Source organism: Parasteatoda tepidariorum, chromosome 6 (assembly GCF_043381705.1).
Source record: "Parasteatoda tepidariorum isolate YZ-2023 chromosome 6, CAS_Ptep_4.0, whole genome shotgun sequence".
NCBI classification, from domain to species: Eukaryota; Metazoa; Arthropoda; class Arachnida; order Araneae; family Theridiidae; genus Parasteatoda; species Parasteatoda tepidariorum.
In genome coordinates this window covers 26,867,413-26,885,421 of record NC_092209.1, presented here as the reverse complement: position 1 = coordinate 26,885,421, position 18,009 = coordinate 26,867,413, and the positions used below count along the sequence as shown (strand labels likewise).

The following is an 18,009-nucleotide window of genomic DNA, read 5'->3' as shown; positions in this document are numbered from 1 at the left end:
ACTGGCTGCGGTCAGGTGGGTGACCACATTGTTTTGGACCGAGGTTGCTTGCTATCGTTTCTCGTTAAACTTTTCTACTATAAACCGTTTGACTTCGCAGGCTGGTCGTTGGGCTACCAAAACGAAGGAGCAACCCCCTCTGCAGAGGATCAAGTTTGTGATGGCTTGTCTTTAGATCAACCTTAGTTGTGACCGTCGCCAGTAGCCCATTGTGTAGCTCTAGTGCGACGTAAATAAAATACCTACCTAATTTCGCAACAACCTCAATATTAATAATTATCAAAATATTGTTTCTAACGTATTTTTTTTATGCTGAAGTGAATAAATAACAGAAGTAGGTAGAACGAATAATTCAAAAGTTAAAATTGTTTTTACTTCAAGAATGTAAAATTTGACGAATTGAATGAAATCAATCCCAAGACTATAAGACTTATAGTTTTGAAGTTATAACCGTTTTATATACAAAAGTAGAATTTTGTGCTTGCACTTATTTACATATCTTACATTGCAGTACGGAGAGCCCTAGTGATTCACGTTTAATCTCATTCAATTAAATGAGAAAAAATTCAAAGGAAGTATAATTCTTATTTTGTAAATATGTTTTGCATGAAACTTTCATGCAAAGTATATTTACAAAATAAGAATTTTGTAAATATACTTTGCATGAAAGTTTCAAATGTTCAGAAATTTTCAAGGAAAAAGAAAGCAAATGAAAATTAATGAAACATTTTGAAGATAATTGAATGTTTGAAAACAGCAAGTAGAGAATAAGTGCACAACGGACATTTGTAAAGTGAAGAGGCTTTTAGAGACATCAGAAGCTAAGTAAGAGGTTTTAGGACCCCAGTTAAAGTAAATTTTTTCTAAGTGTATTCACTTAACCGGTTAACGCCCAGTGTCATATATTTATGACAGTTCCTTTTTTCAAAAATATTCATTGTGGTGGGAAACTTTTTACAGCATTTTCATTTATCTGGGAGAATTAAAAGTTTATCAGATACCACAATGATTTAATTATTTCTGATTAGATCTAGAATTATAAGGAGCAAGTACTTTTTGATCAAGTTATATGATGTGGAAGACTGGTGCCTAAATTGGAAGTTCAAACTAAATGCTAGTAAATCGCAACTTTTAATAATACAAAAGAATAGAAAGTCCTACCAACCAACCCATAAATACCAACTAGTTCTCTTCAACAACACTATACCCATTGTTGATAAAGCTATATATTTAGGCTTAACCATTAATAAAAAACTGACCTGGTCTGACCATGTAAATAACATTTAAAATAAAGTATATGCAGCAACCAACAAACTTCAAACACTTTTTCATAACCGACATCTTAGTTTAAAACTGAAAAAGCTCCTGTATACCTCGATGATACGTCCTATCATGACGTACGCCTCAGCTGCCTGGTGTAACGCCTCCGAAAAAGACCTCAAAAAACTTATCGTACTCCAAAACAACATCTTGAAAAAACTCACGGGAGCCAGATGGTTTATCCGCAACAATGCCATTCATAGAGATCTTAATATTGACCGCTTTGACCATCATTTCAACAAATTAAATAGAAACTTCTTTATTAAAGCCGCCTCCTGCAATACCGCAAATTTTAATGATATTTTCGACTGCATCAATCTCAAAGAGGATGCAAAAATTCGACCCATTGCACACTTCTGATATCATACTAACATTTAACAACACAAACACTCACTGACGGCCGGGTCTCTACTTAACAGAGCCACATTTACTTACACATATACACAGATCCTCACAATCCTTTAACTCGCCCCCCTTTTGTATGTATTTCCAAACTGTAGTGTTTATTTTCCCATTGTACTTTAATTTTACCTTTTTCATGTACATTTTCATTACTTATAATTTTGTCATTGCCTAATAATGGCAAAGTGCCATTTTTCTTTTCTCAAGAACTCCATTTGCTCCCCAAACTTTAATTTTGTCATGTATGTCTCTAAGTTTAACTTCAAGATGAAAGGGAAAAGGACCGTAAGGCCTCAGACGCCCAGTTCGACTACAACGAACAAACGAAAGTACTTTTTGATCTATCTAAGACTTTTTGAATGCCTTAACAGTAAAAAAACCAATTAATTTCGATATTATAATATACCACTTTTTCCATAACACCACTTTTTGTATCATTTCAATTTATAAATTCGGGACAAAACGGGTGAACACGTTCACGCCGGGAAAAGTGAAAATACTGGTACGGGAAAAGAGAAAATACTGGTAGAAGAACTATTTCAATATTAGATAATATTCGGGAGGAGTTATTCAGTTCTCAAGAATAACAATTCACCGTAAGGAAATTATCACGACGAAGAAGCAATTCGATATAAAAGTTGCATCCGCTAAAAACAATTGGTAGTTATGGACTTTTATTATTCCCAGAAAAAAAACTAAAAAATGAAATTTATTGTTACCAGTTTTTACTCCGGTGCGCTGCCAAGATGAGACAATCTAGCGTGACCCACCGGTGGGTCACCCCGGCGTGAACGTGTTAATGACAAGAAGATAACTAGAGCTTGTTGGATGTTACTTGCAATTTTTATTTCATTGTTCGCTCTTTCTAAAAGCGGTCTGGCATATACGTATTGATCCAAGAAGTATCCTGATTATTTTTTGAAAAATGCTATCCCAATTTTTCTTTTGGCCCACTACTAGGCCTGCACCCACAGTAATTTATGAATGATTTAAATACCAGTACTAGTATTTTGCTGTAGCTGGGCACCTGAAACGCTAAGCGACCCCTATCTCCTTCATCGTTAAATATTTTGGGTATCGTTAATTATTTATCATCGTTAAATAGTTTATAATAATCGTTAATTATTTACATTCATATCGTTATATAAATCAGTTTGGGGTTGATCATTATAATCAATAGGTAGTTTGGTTGTTTCTATTTAAATACCCGTGACTAGATCTAGAGCTACAAAAAGCTCAGACTTAGTAAAATGAAATTTTAGTTAACAGTATAAACCATGTGGTTAAGTAATGACTAATGTACATTGCGAAAATAAAAATGTCTACCCTAAATACCTTCTGATCTAATAAACGGGGGTAACCTCATACATGCTAAGTAATGAGTGCTGACGATATTTAAAGTTACAAAATCAAACAAAAGAATGAATTTTTCTGAATAATCGTGCCACTTTATTCAGTTGATTTCTGACCCCGAAAATATAGGGGTAGCCGCATTCTTTAAAATATGGTCCGAGTAGTTTGGTTAAAAGAGTAGTCCAAAGTTTGGATCCGTAGTGTTAATTTTTATCTATCCGTATTAAACCCTATTTTCTTGAGAAATTTTTAAATTAATTGAAAATTTTTTGCACACAACTATAAAATTCGTATATACCCACATAATTTCATGCTAAAAATAATTTTTAGTTAATATTTATTGTTTTTTAAATTTTATTTAATGATAGTCGAAAAAGTTTTGAATCGTAGGGCATGCAATTTTGCACGTCATTTTAAAGAATTCCATTTAAAGAATTCATAAATAATCGAAAATACAAAATTTGAGTAGAATCGGTCGAATAGCGCCTGAAAAATCGAATTTTAAATAAACGATATTTTTGAAAGGGTGCTCCGTTTCTTATTTTGAGCACTGTGCAACTTTTTTTTCCATGCTTTTTTTTTATTACTTTAGAATAAAAAACAGNTATCAATCCGAAGAAGCAATTCAATATAAAAATTGCATCCTTTAAAAGCAATTGGTAGTTATGGATTTTTATTATTCCCGGAAAAAAACTAAAAAATGAAATTTATTGTTACCAGTTTTTACTCCGGTGCGCTGCCAAGATGAGACAATCTAGCGTGACCCACCGGTGGGTCACCCCGGCGTGAACGTGTTAATGACAAGAAGATAACTATAGCTTGTTGGATGTTACTTGCAATTTTTATTTCATTGTTCGCTCTTTCTAAAAGTGGTCTGGCATATACGTATTGATCCAAGAAGTATCCTGATTATTTTTTGAAAAATGCTACCCCAATTTTTCTTTTGGCCCACTACTAGGCCTGCACCCACAATAATTTATTAATGATTTGAATACCAGTACTAGTATTTTGCTGTAGCTGGGCACCTGAGACTCTAAGCGACCCCTTTCCCATTCATCGTTAAATATTACACAGTTTGGGGTTGATTATTATAATCAATAGGCAGTTTGGTTGTTTCTATTTAAATACCTGTGACTAGATCTAGAGCTACAAAAAGCTCAGACTTAGTAAAATGAAATTTTAGTTAACAGTATAAACCATGCGGTTAAGTAATGTCTAATGTACATTGCGAAAATAAAAATGACTACCCTAAATACCTTCTGATCTAACAATCGGATACGTTCTAAGAATAAACCTTAATGGTTCGAGGGAGTAACCTCAAACATGCTAAGTAATGATTGCTGACGATATTTAAAGTTACGAAATCAAACAAAAGGATGAATTTTTCTGAATAATCGTGCCACTTTTTTCAGTTGATTTCTGACCCCGAAAATATTGGGGTAGCTGCAATCTTTAAAATATGGTTCGAGTAGTTTGGTTAAAAGAGTAGTCCAAAGTTTGGATCCGTAGTGTTAATTTTTATCTATCCGTATTACACCCTATTTTCTTGAGAAATTTTTAAATTAATTGAAAATTTTTTGCACACAACTATAAAATTCGTATATGCCCACATAATTTCATGCAAAAAATAACGTTTAGTTAATATTTATTATTTCTTAAATTTTATTTAATGATAGTCGAAAAAGTTTTGAATCGTAGGGCATACAATTTTGTACGTCATTCTAAAGAATTGCATTTAAAGAATTCATAAGTAATCGAAAATACAAAATTTGAGTAGAATCGGTCGAATAGCGCCTGAGAAATCGAATTTTAAATAAACGATATTTTTAAAAGGGTGTTCCGTTTCTTATTTTGAGCACTGTGCAACTTTTTTTTCCAAGCTTTTTTTGTATTACTTTAGAATAAAAAACAGGAATAAAACAGATTTTTAAATTTAATTTTAGATGATTAGGGCTACCCCCCCCTCTATCTAAAAATAAATAAGACAATTATTAAAATTCATAATATAATATCATGGTGTAATTAAATGTTAGCATATCTACCCATGACTGTAATTTGGTTATAACTTCAGTATTACTCGAAAAAATAATTCTCGAAAGAGAAAAAAAGTTGTCACGAGCTTTTAAGGAACTGCTAGTAATAGTTTATGGATCTAAAATGATATGGTTCTGTTAGCTTTTTTTTTTAAATGCAAGGGAATAAAGCATTATGATTAATGGAAAAGTTTAACAATCTTTTTATGTGTTTTCAATTATTTTGTTTCACAGCCAGATGAAGTAGTTTCTTTCATCCCAGAACTTGGTAATCGATTGGCCACATGGATATTTTACGTAAGTTCGGAATTTTGAAACATTTTAACAGTTCACAATTAAATAGAAAATAAGAGTTTGCATGGTTCCTAAAATTGAAAAATATATTTATAATAACGAAATGAGATGCATGAAATATTTTATTATGGTCTTAATCAGAGCAATATTTCATAGCTTCAATTAAATAGGTTTTGTTTTAATGAAAATCTATCATATTGTATTGTGTTGTTGATTGCAGCAATAAATTTAATGATTCAAATTATGATATATTTATGATTAACTTTAATGCTAAAATTCTAAAACTAACTTTAATGCTATCTAGCAGAAACTCTAGTTTTTAAATAACGAATTCTTACGATTCTTGATACTACCTTAATGTTTTTTGAAAAAGGTAGTAAAAAAGATAATTTTACGAATTGTGACATACAAAATCAAAAACCGCATTTAAAAAAGTATCGCTTTCTTCGGAGACGGTTTTCCAATCTAGCGATCCATTCGCCCGTGTAGCATGTTCTTAAATAAAATAAAAAGAATAACTCTTGCTTTTTTTAAGTTCAGGTAACAGATTTTAAAAGAAATAAAAGCTTGTATTATAAGTGTGGGCAGCTGCTACCGACCGAAAGTTCTCCAAAAACCGAGATCGAGTTGTTAAAATCCACTGAATTGTAAATTAAGTGTTTGCGGAATCAGGTACAGTTCGACTCCAGAGCTTTCCTCCTGATCTTTGCTTTAAACTCAGCTGTAAATCTCTTACGGCAAAATTTTTAATACAACAGATCTATAGCAAACGTCCTCAAAAGGGCTCTGCTGGATAGTACACTTTATAGAATTTTCATATTTTCAGAAAATATTTTTCTCTGTTTTAATAGATTCAAGTTTAAAAATTTTCCCATCATCTATAAATAATTTTAAAAAGGTATATAAAAATTCCGATAAGCAATTAGCAACACATTTAAATCTCGATAGAAATTTTGTAGAAGTTCCATTCATTTAAAAAATTTCTACTGTAGTTGGCTACCTCTTGAAAAATATTTTTCTGCAAACCTCAAATGTCGGAGGATATACGGTATACCCTTTTCCTTGGCTAGTTTGTATGAGAGCTTATATAATGAGATACCGCTATAGGACGGAATCCACTGCAATATATCTGTTTTGCTCTTTTAGTGGAAGCTCTTAACACGTTGAGCGCCGCGTCAGCCATCAGTCATCACCTCCTACATCGAAAGCCTCCACGCGGTTTCTTATAAGTAGTCTGTGCAGATTATTTAAAAAGCGAACCAATTGTGCGCATGAACTCAAATTTTTATTTTAAAAGTAATTGAGAGAAATTTATCATATATATTTGAGAATTGAATCTGTAGTGGTTGACAAGTAAATAAAACAAACCAATTATATTCATAAATTAAACTACTTTTAAGACATATATTTGCTACCACTTTCTAATTTTTAATAGATTTCATATTTAATGGTTCTTTCTCTACTTGGTTTGCCTTCATAGTGGTCTGATCGGACTACCTACAAAAAACCGTGTGGAGGCTTTCAGTTATAGGAGGCGCTGCGTCAGTGGCTGACTCTGGACTTTCCATTTAGGCCGCGTCAGCCGTCAGTGGCTGACACTGAAATTACATTTAGGTCGCTTCAACCACCGGTGGCTGACACTGCCACCGGTGGCTGATACTGAAATTATGTTTAGGCTGCGTCTGCCACCGTTTGCTGACACTGACCTTTCACATAGGCCACGAAAAACAGTTGGCTGACAGCGTATAACATGATATAGAACCCGGCCTGAAAGCGAGGCGGAAAAGAGAAGTTACTGGTAGGAGAACTATTTCAATATTAGAAAATATTCGGGAGGAGTTAATCTATTCTGCACAATAAACAACTCACTGTAATTAATTATTTCTCGGCGAAGAAGCAATTCAATATAAAAACAGTATCCATTGAAAACAATTAGTAGTTATAGATTTTTATTATTCTCCCAAAAAATCTAAAAAAATAAAATTTATTTGTTACCAGTTTTTACTCTTTTCCGTCATGATATATATGGGCTTTCAGCCCTGTGTAGAACTATAAAATTTATAGTCTTTATGGAATTGCAGAAAATCTATTCAAAATTTACTTAATTATTGTGCTTCTTGGTTTAATCAATTCAATTTAGTAGATATTCTTTACTGTTTTTAAACAACTCGTTGGCATATATAATTCACCACTTTTTCAGATATATCATGCTAAACCTCTTATAAACTAGCAAAATCTGTCAATATTTGCAAATTTAGTTTGTAGTTATTTACCGTGTGGCCAGACGAGCAAAGCCATGTAAAATTAGCGTGGCATTCAACGTGTTAAGGATGGACCACAATTGTATGCGATCTTCCAATTTTACGTATCATATTTCTTTTTTAGATATCGATTTTTTCTAACGAAAATGGTCTAAAGCGATTAAAATCTTTGAAGCCATTACTGAGTTTGCATAGTTAACAAGAAAAATAAAGAGGAACCACAAACTAAGACATAAATTAATCCATTAGAATGATATGATTCAAATGCCATTGTATATATCCACGTGCTTATAAAAAATATAAGTTTTATTTATTTTAAACGAATTGTTTTTTTCCCCCTTTAATAGTTAAGTGACGTTCCAGCTGGAGGATCTACAGTTTTTCCCACACTTGGAGTTGAAGTGAAACCAGTAAAGGTAAGTTAAATTTTCTCTCTGCATTTATAAAATGCTCCAAGAAAATAAATCGGAGAAGCCAAGATTATTAGAAACACATAATTCGAGTAAATGTTTAAATCTTTTAATTGTTTTAATATTATTAACGTTACTTAAATTGTTTGAAGAAATTAATGCAATATAGAATGCACAAAAATAGTTTTATTTATATAGACAGAGATGCCAACTTGATACTTTAAATATGGAAGTTTATTCATAACTTTCATTCGCTGCAATTTACCGATGTAGAATAAGGGCTAGCGTATGCTTAGTTTTCTATTAGTTACATTTAACACGATGGATGCTATGGGGGTGACCGGCACTGAGTTCGTTCGTAGTGCCGCGGGGGTCTCCGGTAACCGGCGAAGTCAAGACTATTAGAAACACATAATTCAAGTAAATTTTTAATTTTTCCCTATTATTATCATTATTAAAATGGCTTGTAGAAATTATTGCAATATAGAACACACAAGAATAGTTTTATTTACATGCACAACGATGCCAACTTTGCTCCGGACATCAAATAAATATTTTAAAGTGATCGTTTATCAATTGTGATTCTTGGTTTAATAAATTCAATTTAGTAGATTTTTATCCACCAGTATTTCGAAGCAATTCGTAAGCTTATATAATTCACCACGTTATTCATATATGTAATGCTGTACCTTCTGAAAAAGTGCCATAATCTGTCTCATGTTGGCAAATTTAGTTTGTAGTTAGTTATTGTTTGGCGGGACGGGCATGCCATGTAAAATTTGCCTGGTATTCACCGTGTTAAAAAACGTAACAGTATATACCTAATATATAAAATGCATACTAAAGCCCGTACAGATCTTGAGAATTACAAAACGCTACAGCCATGATTATAAAAGAAGTGTCCAGGTATTGTAAAATGATTGCGCTTTACAAGATAAAACTAAGTGTAGCAAACTGGTGGAAAGCTATGAAGTAATTGTTTGTATTTTTTAAACGGTCCGAGATAAAGGAAACATTGGAATTTAAAAATTGTGGAACATCTCTGATTGGTACGTATAAGCATTTTGGAGCTTAAAATGCACATTCGTTTGCTAATCAATGCTGAATACTGTAAAAACTAGTTATGTTTCTTTCTAAGTTCGTATCGTTACGTTACACTATAAGAAATTATTGACAAAGAAACTTTTAAGTGTTTTTCTTTCTTCTCAGCATTGATGTCCATGAGAATTCGACTAATATACCAGGTGGCGCTGTACGAATTCTCATTTTGCATACATTGCCACTTTACAAGAACTAGAGTCCACTTTTTTAGCTATAGCTAAAACTTTTCGAATGTTAAGAGAGCGGATACAAGTCCCGGTAGGTACTCTGGAATTCTTAAGTCCTTAGAATCCCGGTACAATTTACAAATCCCGGTAGGTACTCTGGAATTCTTAAGTTCTTGGATGTTTTTAAAAATTCTTCCAGTGTTAATTTAAATTTTCAAAACTTATATGAAAGATCGATTGTGAGTGGCCAGAAGCTGAAACGTTTTATACCCTTTTATTTTTTTAAACCTTTTTTGATAAAAATTGATACTTTTGGTTAAATATACCTAAATAGTTTAAGAAAGACTTTTTATACTTATTACAGGGATCTGCAGCGTTTTGGTATAACGTGTACAAAGATGGCTCTGTTGATGAAAATACGAGACATGCTGCATGTCCAGTATTAGCCGGATCCAAATGGGGTAAAGAATTTTTCATTCACTATTTATAATTTAAAACTATAAATTATTCCTATAGTTATTCCAGTAATAGAAATTTCAATTTATTATTAAATATGATGCACAACTTTATAATTGATTTTAAATACTGCCTCTTATATTGATAAAATTTTGATATTAAACTAAGATTTAAAATTAAATATGAGTAAAGATATTTTTATATATTTATTTTTTATATGCAATATATGCATATAAAAAAGATTTCTAGACTTTCGCAAGACAAAAAATCAATATGGTTTTCCATTGATGGACCAACATAAATGTGATGGTTACCATCTTGAATTTCCATCAAAGACAATTAGCTTAGCATGTTCAAATTTGCTATACAGCTTGATGGAACCATCAAATATTCCCAACATCCAAAGTTAAGAATTTGCACACTTTCATATTGGGCTAACATAGCGTACCCATCATAATATGATGTATTTTTTATAAAGGACCAACAAAAAAAAAATCCACTATGATCCGACATAAAATACTGGTTACCATTATAATTCTCCATCATACTTTTTGTAGGGTACATCAAGACAGCCCAACACCCAGGTATTAAAATTTATCCAGATTTATGTTGAGTCAATAACATTCTCTTACCTTTACGAGGTGTATCATCACCTCCTACATCAAATATCCTCCACACGGTCTTTTATAGTAGTCAGCGCAGACTATTTAAAGAGTGAACTAGTTGTGCGCATGAACACAAAACCTTTTATAAAAGTAATTGAGAGAAAATTATTATATATTTTTGAGAATTGAATCTGTAGTGGTTGACAAGTGAATAAGGCAAACCAATAATATTCATAAATAAAAAAAATTTTTACTTATATATTTGCTACCACTTTCTTATTATAACTAGATTACGTATTTAATGACTCGTTCGGATAGTGGATATCCTTCATAGTGGTCCGATCGGACTACCCATAAAAAAATCGTGTGGAGGCTTTCAGTTATAGGAGGCGTTGGGTTGTATTAGCAAGTAAGAGAAGAGAGTGCTTTTCATTATCGTCACACATCCTCAGTTTACTGTTTTCCCCTATTACTAAAAAAAATTATAGACTTTTACTGGTAGTATCAGTTAAATGAATTTTCAATTAATTTTACCTACAATTAATATCTATCATTGTACTAACCCATTATTGTACTACTTGTTGTTGATCCAACAATTTCAAACATAACTTGTTGGTTGACCATCCTAGTACTTAACTAACATTTTTCCCCATGAGATTACGGAATATGTTCTACCATAACATTTTGGTTGTCCATCATATAGTAAAATATCATCTTCTAACATGAAATGATGGAAGTTTGTTGGCCCATCAAAATCCATTACCACATGATTGGAATTGTCGGATGTTATTTAGCATTAAATAGTGTTAGACCACCAAGAAATTAACCATCAAAATATCTTGATGGTTCCGTCAAGAGTTTTTTCTTGCAATAGTAGAAAATAGAAGTGTTTCAACTGTTTTCAGAATTATTGGTTTCAGATGCAGCAAAATATTTTTGGAAGAGTTTGTGACATTTTTTGTCATTAAATTCCACTAGGCAAGTCCAAATCCAGTTTAGGAAGAGTAAATTTTCAATGCTGATAACAGTTGTAACATTTCAGGAAGTGTAAATTTTCAATGCTGATAACAGATGTAACATTTCAGGAAGTGTAAACTTTCAATGCTGATACCAGTTGTAACATTTTAGGAAGTGTACATTTTCAATGCTGATAACAGTTGTAACATTTTAGGAAGTGTACATTTTCAATGCTGATAACAGTTGTAGCAAAGTAAAGAAAGCAATATATTTTTTAAAAATTTTCTTAAACATTCTACCATATCTAATCTTCAATGAATTATTTTTAAAAAAATTAAATTAATTGACATGAAAAAGAAAAATCAATCATTAAGACAAGAAATATCAATAAGTTTCTATGAATTGGGAACAGAATTCTCGTAACTAGCACAACATTAATTTATTGTCATTTAAATATTGAAAAATACTTATGTCCATGTAATTCTTTTTTAACAAAACTGTTTTATTTATCTAATTTTCTTTTGTAATTTCAGTTGCCAATAAATGGATCCATGAGTTTGGAAATGAATTTAACAGACCTTGTGGCTTAAGTCCATACATGTGATTGTTTTCATGATTTAAATGACGTTTATCTTCATTTGTGTTCAACGACAATATGACGAGAATCTTAAGACATGCTCTCAACACAACAGATTAAGAAAAAAACTAACAAATAATAAAGATAAATCAATGTCTGTAAACATTTAAAGAATTATTGTTTTTTAAATGCGAATTTACCGCTTGGAGTACTACTAAAATACCTAAGATGAGATCATATTAAACTTAAAAGAATATGTTCTGTTAAGAATTAGAATTCATAAGAATTTGTTAAGGCTAGAAAGTTGACCCAAAGATAGATAATTCATATTATACTGAAAAAGAGTGTTTAGAAGAAAAAGCAAAGCTTATTTTTTACAATACAGCTAGCTTTTAAATTAGCACAAAAACTCAATAAGAAAACAGTATCCAAAACAATCACATTTTATAAGAAAAGTATCTGTAATAGTTATAGTGATAGTTCAGTAGTAGTTATAGTTTCAGTAATAGTAACTGCCATTAGATCTTTATGACACACATCTTTATAGCACGAGAAGTTTAACGTTTACTCATAAATTTACAGCGTTTGTTGTCCATCTGAAAATATTTACAGGCATTTTTCGATCTATGGCATACTTATTTCGTTTCGCACGACGTCTTTGCCTTCTCACAATCGATTGAAACAAACTAGTTGAGCTTTACAAAGGAATTTTCTGGACAGATATGATAAGACTATTCTCAAAATTTTTTTTAAGTTCTATGTGTTTGTTATCAAAAGTACGAAATATCAAGCTGTCATTCAATTGACTTTAACATAATACTCCAAGGGTTAAAAACATTTGAAGAACTTAGTGGATGAAATAGGTAGGTGAAATATTTAAGGGTAATTATTAATCAGAGTAAATAATATAAACTGGTCGCATCAATTTGGGTATGTTTAATGCAACAGAATTATTTTTGCTTTCACTTATATGCTTGTTTGAATTTTTTTTTCAAATTAGGAAGTTATAAATAAAATAAAGCCAAGAATCATGAGCATCTCCTTTCAATAAATCTATAACGAAAAAGTTCAGATACCATTTAATTTCTTCTTGAACTGATTTTAGTCATTCTGAAAATGTCATTTATCTAGTTCATCCACTAAAAACTCTATTACAAATATTATACACTAAACTCTATAACAAATTAATAAACCTAGATTTATTAATTTGTTAATCAATCATTTTACATTAAAACACTGTGATGCAAATTTGTTAAATAACCAATGTGTAAAGGAATTAAAATAAATCATTTTTTACATTCGTATAGTCTAATTTTATTTCATATTACTTCATTTACTTTTGAAAAAAATTCTTTTGTTGGAAAAATTAAAAATTACTCAGTCATTTCGACCTTTAATAAAGCAATACTGTCTGAGCAATGCCATCGCTTATAGCCACGTAGATTATTAATAAATAGATTGCCACGTAGATTAATATTGTATGCATTCAGAGGGTTTAGAACGAAGCAGTAAATAGTCACTTTTGTGCCATGAAAAAAATGAAAGTATGTAATGACTTGGTATAAAAAAATACAATTTAAGTACTAAATTCTTTTGTTTGTAAATACTATATTCAATAATTTAAAGGGTAGATAAAATGGTTACTAGTACCGAAAAAAAATAGAATGTACAATAAGGTAGTACTAATGATAGTGATTCTTTTGATCCAATTTAGTCTTTGGAAATTAGCTAATTATCGGAGACTTGGTCATTGTTAGTATAGATTACAAATAAAGAAGTTCATAATTGTTTGCTTTGAAAACTGAATAAATGATTAATTTCTTAATTCTTTAATCTAATTTCTTAAAATTTTGTTTACCATCTAATTTTAGATGTAGTTTTCATTTCTTGTTGTATCGGAAGCAGTTGTTTCTACTTTAATTTATGCTCAAAACAAATAAAAATATAGTAAAATATTACATTCCTGGGTTGTTTTATTCAAACTTTTTGAACTAAATTGTATAAAAATATACACATTGCACATAAAACTAAAAAGAACACTTGTTCAGTGTAATTTGGTAGAGTGTGGAATTTATTATATTCTCATACCTGCCTACATGTACGATCGTTGAAAAAGATTTTTCAAAGTGCTAGTAAAACAACAATTAAGTTCGGAAGAATATATTAGAAACGAAATCATTGCAATTTCCGAAAGCATAATTTATTTACATATACTTTTTAAAATTATTGATTCGTCATGGTAGTTTAAAATTTTTTTTTGAAACTTTTAACTTCACGATTTGATAAGCCAAAACGCCAATGTTGCTACCACTAAGAAAATTATTTCTAGACGGCTGTATAAGTTGGCAGCTTGGCCCGATAATACCTAGCAAGCAATCTATTCTCCATAAGCAGCAATCTATTCTCAATAAAAAACATATTTTTAAATTCCTGATTTACTAATTTCAGAGCTGATTGTGCCTCGGAAAAAGAAAAAAGTGACAGTTAAACTATTTCATAACTAGGCTACCAAGGCATATTAAAACATAAAAAGAAAATATCAGATTGTTTCCTTCTTTGGAAAATAGTAATTAATAAGTCTTGGTGACCAGAGATATTTATTTCTTGTGAAAGCAAGATAGAAATTAAATTATTATACTACTAGTTTTTTTTCCTTCCCTTTTCATGGATACAAACAGCCATAACAATAAAAAGAAGCATTAGCAATCTTATATTGCATTATAAATACTCTTAGTTTAAAATTTGTATTCTTGAGATGTTAAAACCCCTGTGGATAGAAAATTTATAATAATAATACTAAAATAAATAAAAATGGAGATAAATGCAGGAATGACACCTACAAAACAAAACACATATTAATAAATTATTTGGGGAAAATCTTTCACGAAAAATTTCAGAAGTTAGGATCTGCTTTTTTTTAATACAAAATATTGTAATTTAAAATTATAATAAAATAAATACAGATTGAATTTCGAATTTCAATGCTTAAAACGCGTAAGAAATGTTCACTCTTAAAAAAAGTAATTTATGCTGACATTTTAGCTAAATTTATCTGTTGGACGGGGATAGGTTTCCTTTACCCGAAAACATCAATAAATAAATAAATCGAAAACAGAATTATTTGCGCAGAGGCAGATGTTAAAATACAAAGCTCCACCAGAAAAGTGCTTTTATTTTAAGAACTTTGACATATGAGCTAAATTACAAACGATGAGACGAAAAAAATGTAACATCCGAGTGAAACATCCGGAAGATGAGTCCGGAGGGATCTTATAAAATAGTTACTTTTTCAAACAAAAGGAAGGAGAAGCTGGGAATGGGTGAAATCTCGGTGTTCGACGCGAAGCGCCACTAACCGATTCATCTATTGCAGAATCGTATTTTTTTGAATGTCAGTGGGAAAGCATGCAGGCCTTTTAAACGTCGATATTCAGCGTCATTGACCAATTTCTGCAGCTACTGAGCATCTTGCATAAATTATTTTACAAGTAGGTGGAGAGTTGAGTAGTAACTGGCTTCTTCTGTGGGGAAAACATTGTCTCACGAGCGTGGATTGCTACCACTCACTTTTATGACGACATCGCACTTTTAAGACGTGATCCCATGACTTAACTGGAGGTAAACAACGGGCATAGATTCGGCTGATTTGACGTGATTATCAATCATATTTTCAGCAATGACAAGCAAACTAAAAAGAACACACAGTTAATTGTTTACTTATGTAAACATATTTATGTCTTATAATTAAGTTGCGTCATTTATGTTATCATCTACGGATGGTTGACTGCGTAAAGATCAGCACAGATGGCGCTAGGGGTTAAAATACGTTGTAAGACTTCCGGGTTATTGCTTCCGATTGACTTTTTCGCCTTAGTTTGAAAAAGTTCACCATCTAATGTTATTATGCTTGTAATGTTTTCAATATATCGCGTTCTTTCAATTTAACTTATCAACGGAACAAAAAACAAATGAATTCGGAAGACTACGCAAGCTTACTATGCTGCCCAAAAAATAACAAACGGCTCTATTTACCTGGTTGGTAGGGTACTGGACCCATGTTCAAGAGCTCGTGGGTTTGATCCCCGCCAGCCAAAGACGTAGTAAATGTCTTTGGTCGTTAATCTGCCGAGACGCGAACTCCTCCATGTTCCCATAACAAATCAATACCTCTGGGGGTACTGATCCAGGGGTTTCCTTGTCTTCTGGATTGGTTTAAAATTACAAGGCTACGGAGTTGACATTAGTAGTCGCAAACCCAAAATTGGGTCTGCTGTTTAATAATGGATGTAAAAATAAAAAATAAAAACGGCTCTATTTTATACAAATCTATCCAAATAAGGGATAACACTCAAAAGATGACTAACCTTACGCTTTAATTATGTTGTGAAATTAATTTTCTTAAATTTGTTTTAGACTGACGACCTCTCAGAATTTATAAATTGCTGAAAATTTTTATGGATGGTGAAATTACGTGCAAATTTAAACTCAAATCGCAATAAATTTTCCTTGATTATAAAGCCTGTTCACACATCACTTCATAAGCATAAAACAAGCGGAGGGATACACCGGAAATTTCCTAAATTTCTTCCGGTTCAAGGAAGCTTGTTATTGTTTACATTCAGTCAACCATCCACTTGTGACACTATTTCAGATGGAATTGCCGTGTTGTGAATTGACTTAGTATCGAAATTCAAATCAATGTCAAAAGTGTGTCATGAATATTTAATTCTGAATGCATGTAGTCTAGATTGGACAGTAAAACTATGCTGATGACGCTATTCACCTTTTCAATAAAAATACCACCTGCCTAAAAAAGATGACTGGGTAATAATGTGTCAATAAAAATCTGAAAATGACACTTTCCATTCGTAATAAATATCTACTCAATTTCTATTTTTTCATAGCAATGATGCGGAAAATGGTACATAAAGTGAAAGACAGCATGTAATAATGTTAATTAATCTTTAAATATTGCTGGTTTCTTGATTGTAAATTCAAATTAGAAGCTTTCAAGTTTTATGAACCACGGCAGTCACGCAAAATATAAATTCATAAATTCACTTCTCAGTTAATAATACCAGAGCAGCCAAATACTGTAGAGTCCCGATTATCCGTGCCACGACTAGCTCGGACAACAGAAAAAATTCGGTTAAAGTGAAGAGTGCCAAAAAGGAAAGAAAAAGAGAAGGCATAAATGTAATATGTACAAGAAATACAAAATTTATACGAGTACGCCACATACAATTTATATTATAATTAAAAACGCTTATAGAACATACTTTACGAGAATTAAGGAGTTCTTAGTTAAAGCAGTCCTTAATCGTTTTTTTTTGCTTTCCATTACTTGGGTGGTTTTCTGCAGCAATGTTTCGCCATTTTTTTAGGTATAATGGGAAGGGTGGTGTCGCCTCTTCGTGCTGTTTAACATATTCTTGCCTTGCCCGTCTGTCCAAACGGTAAATGACTTTAATCTAAATTTGCAAAATTAGACACATATATCCGGTATTTTGAAAGGCTTAATATGACATATTTGAGAAAAGTGGTGAATTATATATACCTTCGAATTATTTAAAATAGTGGTGGATAAAAATCTAAATTGAATTTATCAAGAATCAAAATTAATAAACTACCACTTGAAAATATTTATACGCTGTCCGGAGCAAGTTGGCATCACTGTGTATATAAATAAAACTATTTTTGTGTGTTCTATCTATTATATATAATTCTCTTACGTGGCTCCCAAATTTTGGCCGTATTTCTTTTCCGTCGGTGGCAACGTTTGCTTTGTTTTGAAAACACCAAAGCATTCCGCCTTTTAATGATGTGTTTCTGATCTAATATATATAATTCTCTTACGTGGCTCCCAAATTTTTGCTGAAGTACTTTGTACAACTAAATAAGATTCTTTTCACAACAGTTAAATATTTACTTTATTTTCTTCATAAATCAGTCGGCAAAGAAATATGTTATGTTAAAAAACATTTCGCTAAAAAAATAACGAATTCTAAAAGAAATAAAAATAAACAACTTAAAAAATAAAAATGCTGTTGCCAGCCTGTGAGCCAGGATAAAG

The 18,009-nt window shown here is 31.5% G+C and overlaps 1 protein-coding gene across 3 annotated transcripts in view; it reads left to right on the top strand.

Annotated features, from left to right (window-relative positions):
* Window positions 1-18,009, top strand: part of LOC107437101 (prolyl 4-hydroxylase subunit alpha-1-like) — a 168,249-nt gene that overhangs the window by 51,613 nt on the left and 98,627 nt on the right. For 2 of the 3 annotated variants that reach the window (XM_043047869.2, XM_071182126.1), the window contains 4 exons: window positions 5,343-5,405; window positions 8,011-8,079; window positions 9,706-9,802; window positions 11,893-13,240. In XM_043047869.2, coding sequence (XP_042903803.1) covers window positions 5,343-5,405; window positions 8,011-8,079; window positions 9,706-9,802; window positions 11,893-11,963 — 300 coding nt within the window. In that variant the 3' untranslated portion in view covers window positions 11,964-13,240. Of the gene's footprint in view, window positions 1-5,342; window positions 5,406-8,010; window positions 8,080-9,705; window positions 9,803-11,892; window positions 13,241-18,009 lie in introns of those variants that run through there. The other variant, XM_071182127.1, reaches the window with a different exon arrangement.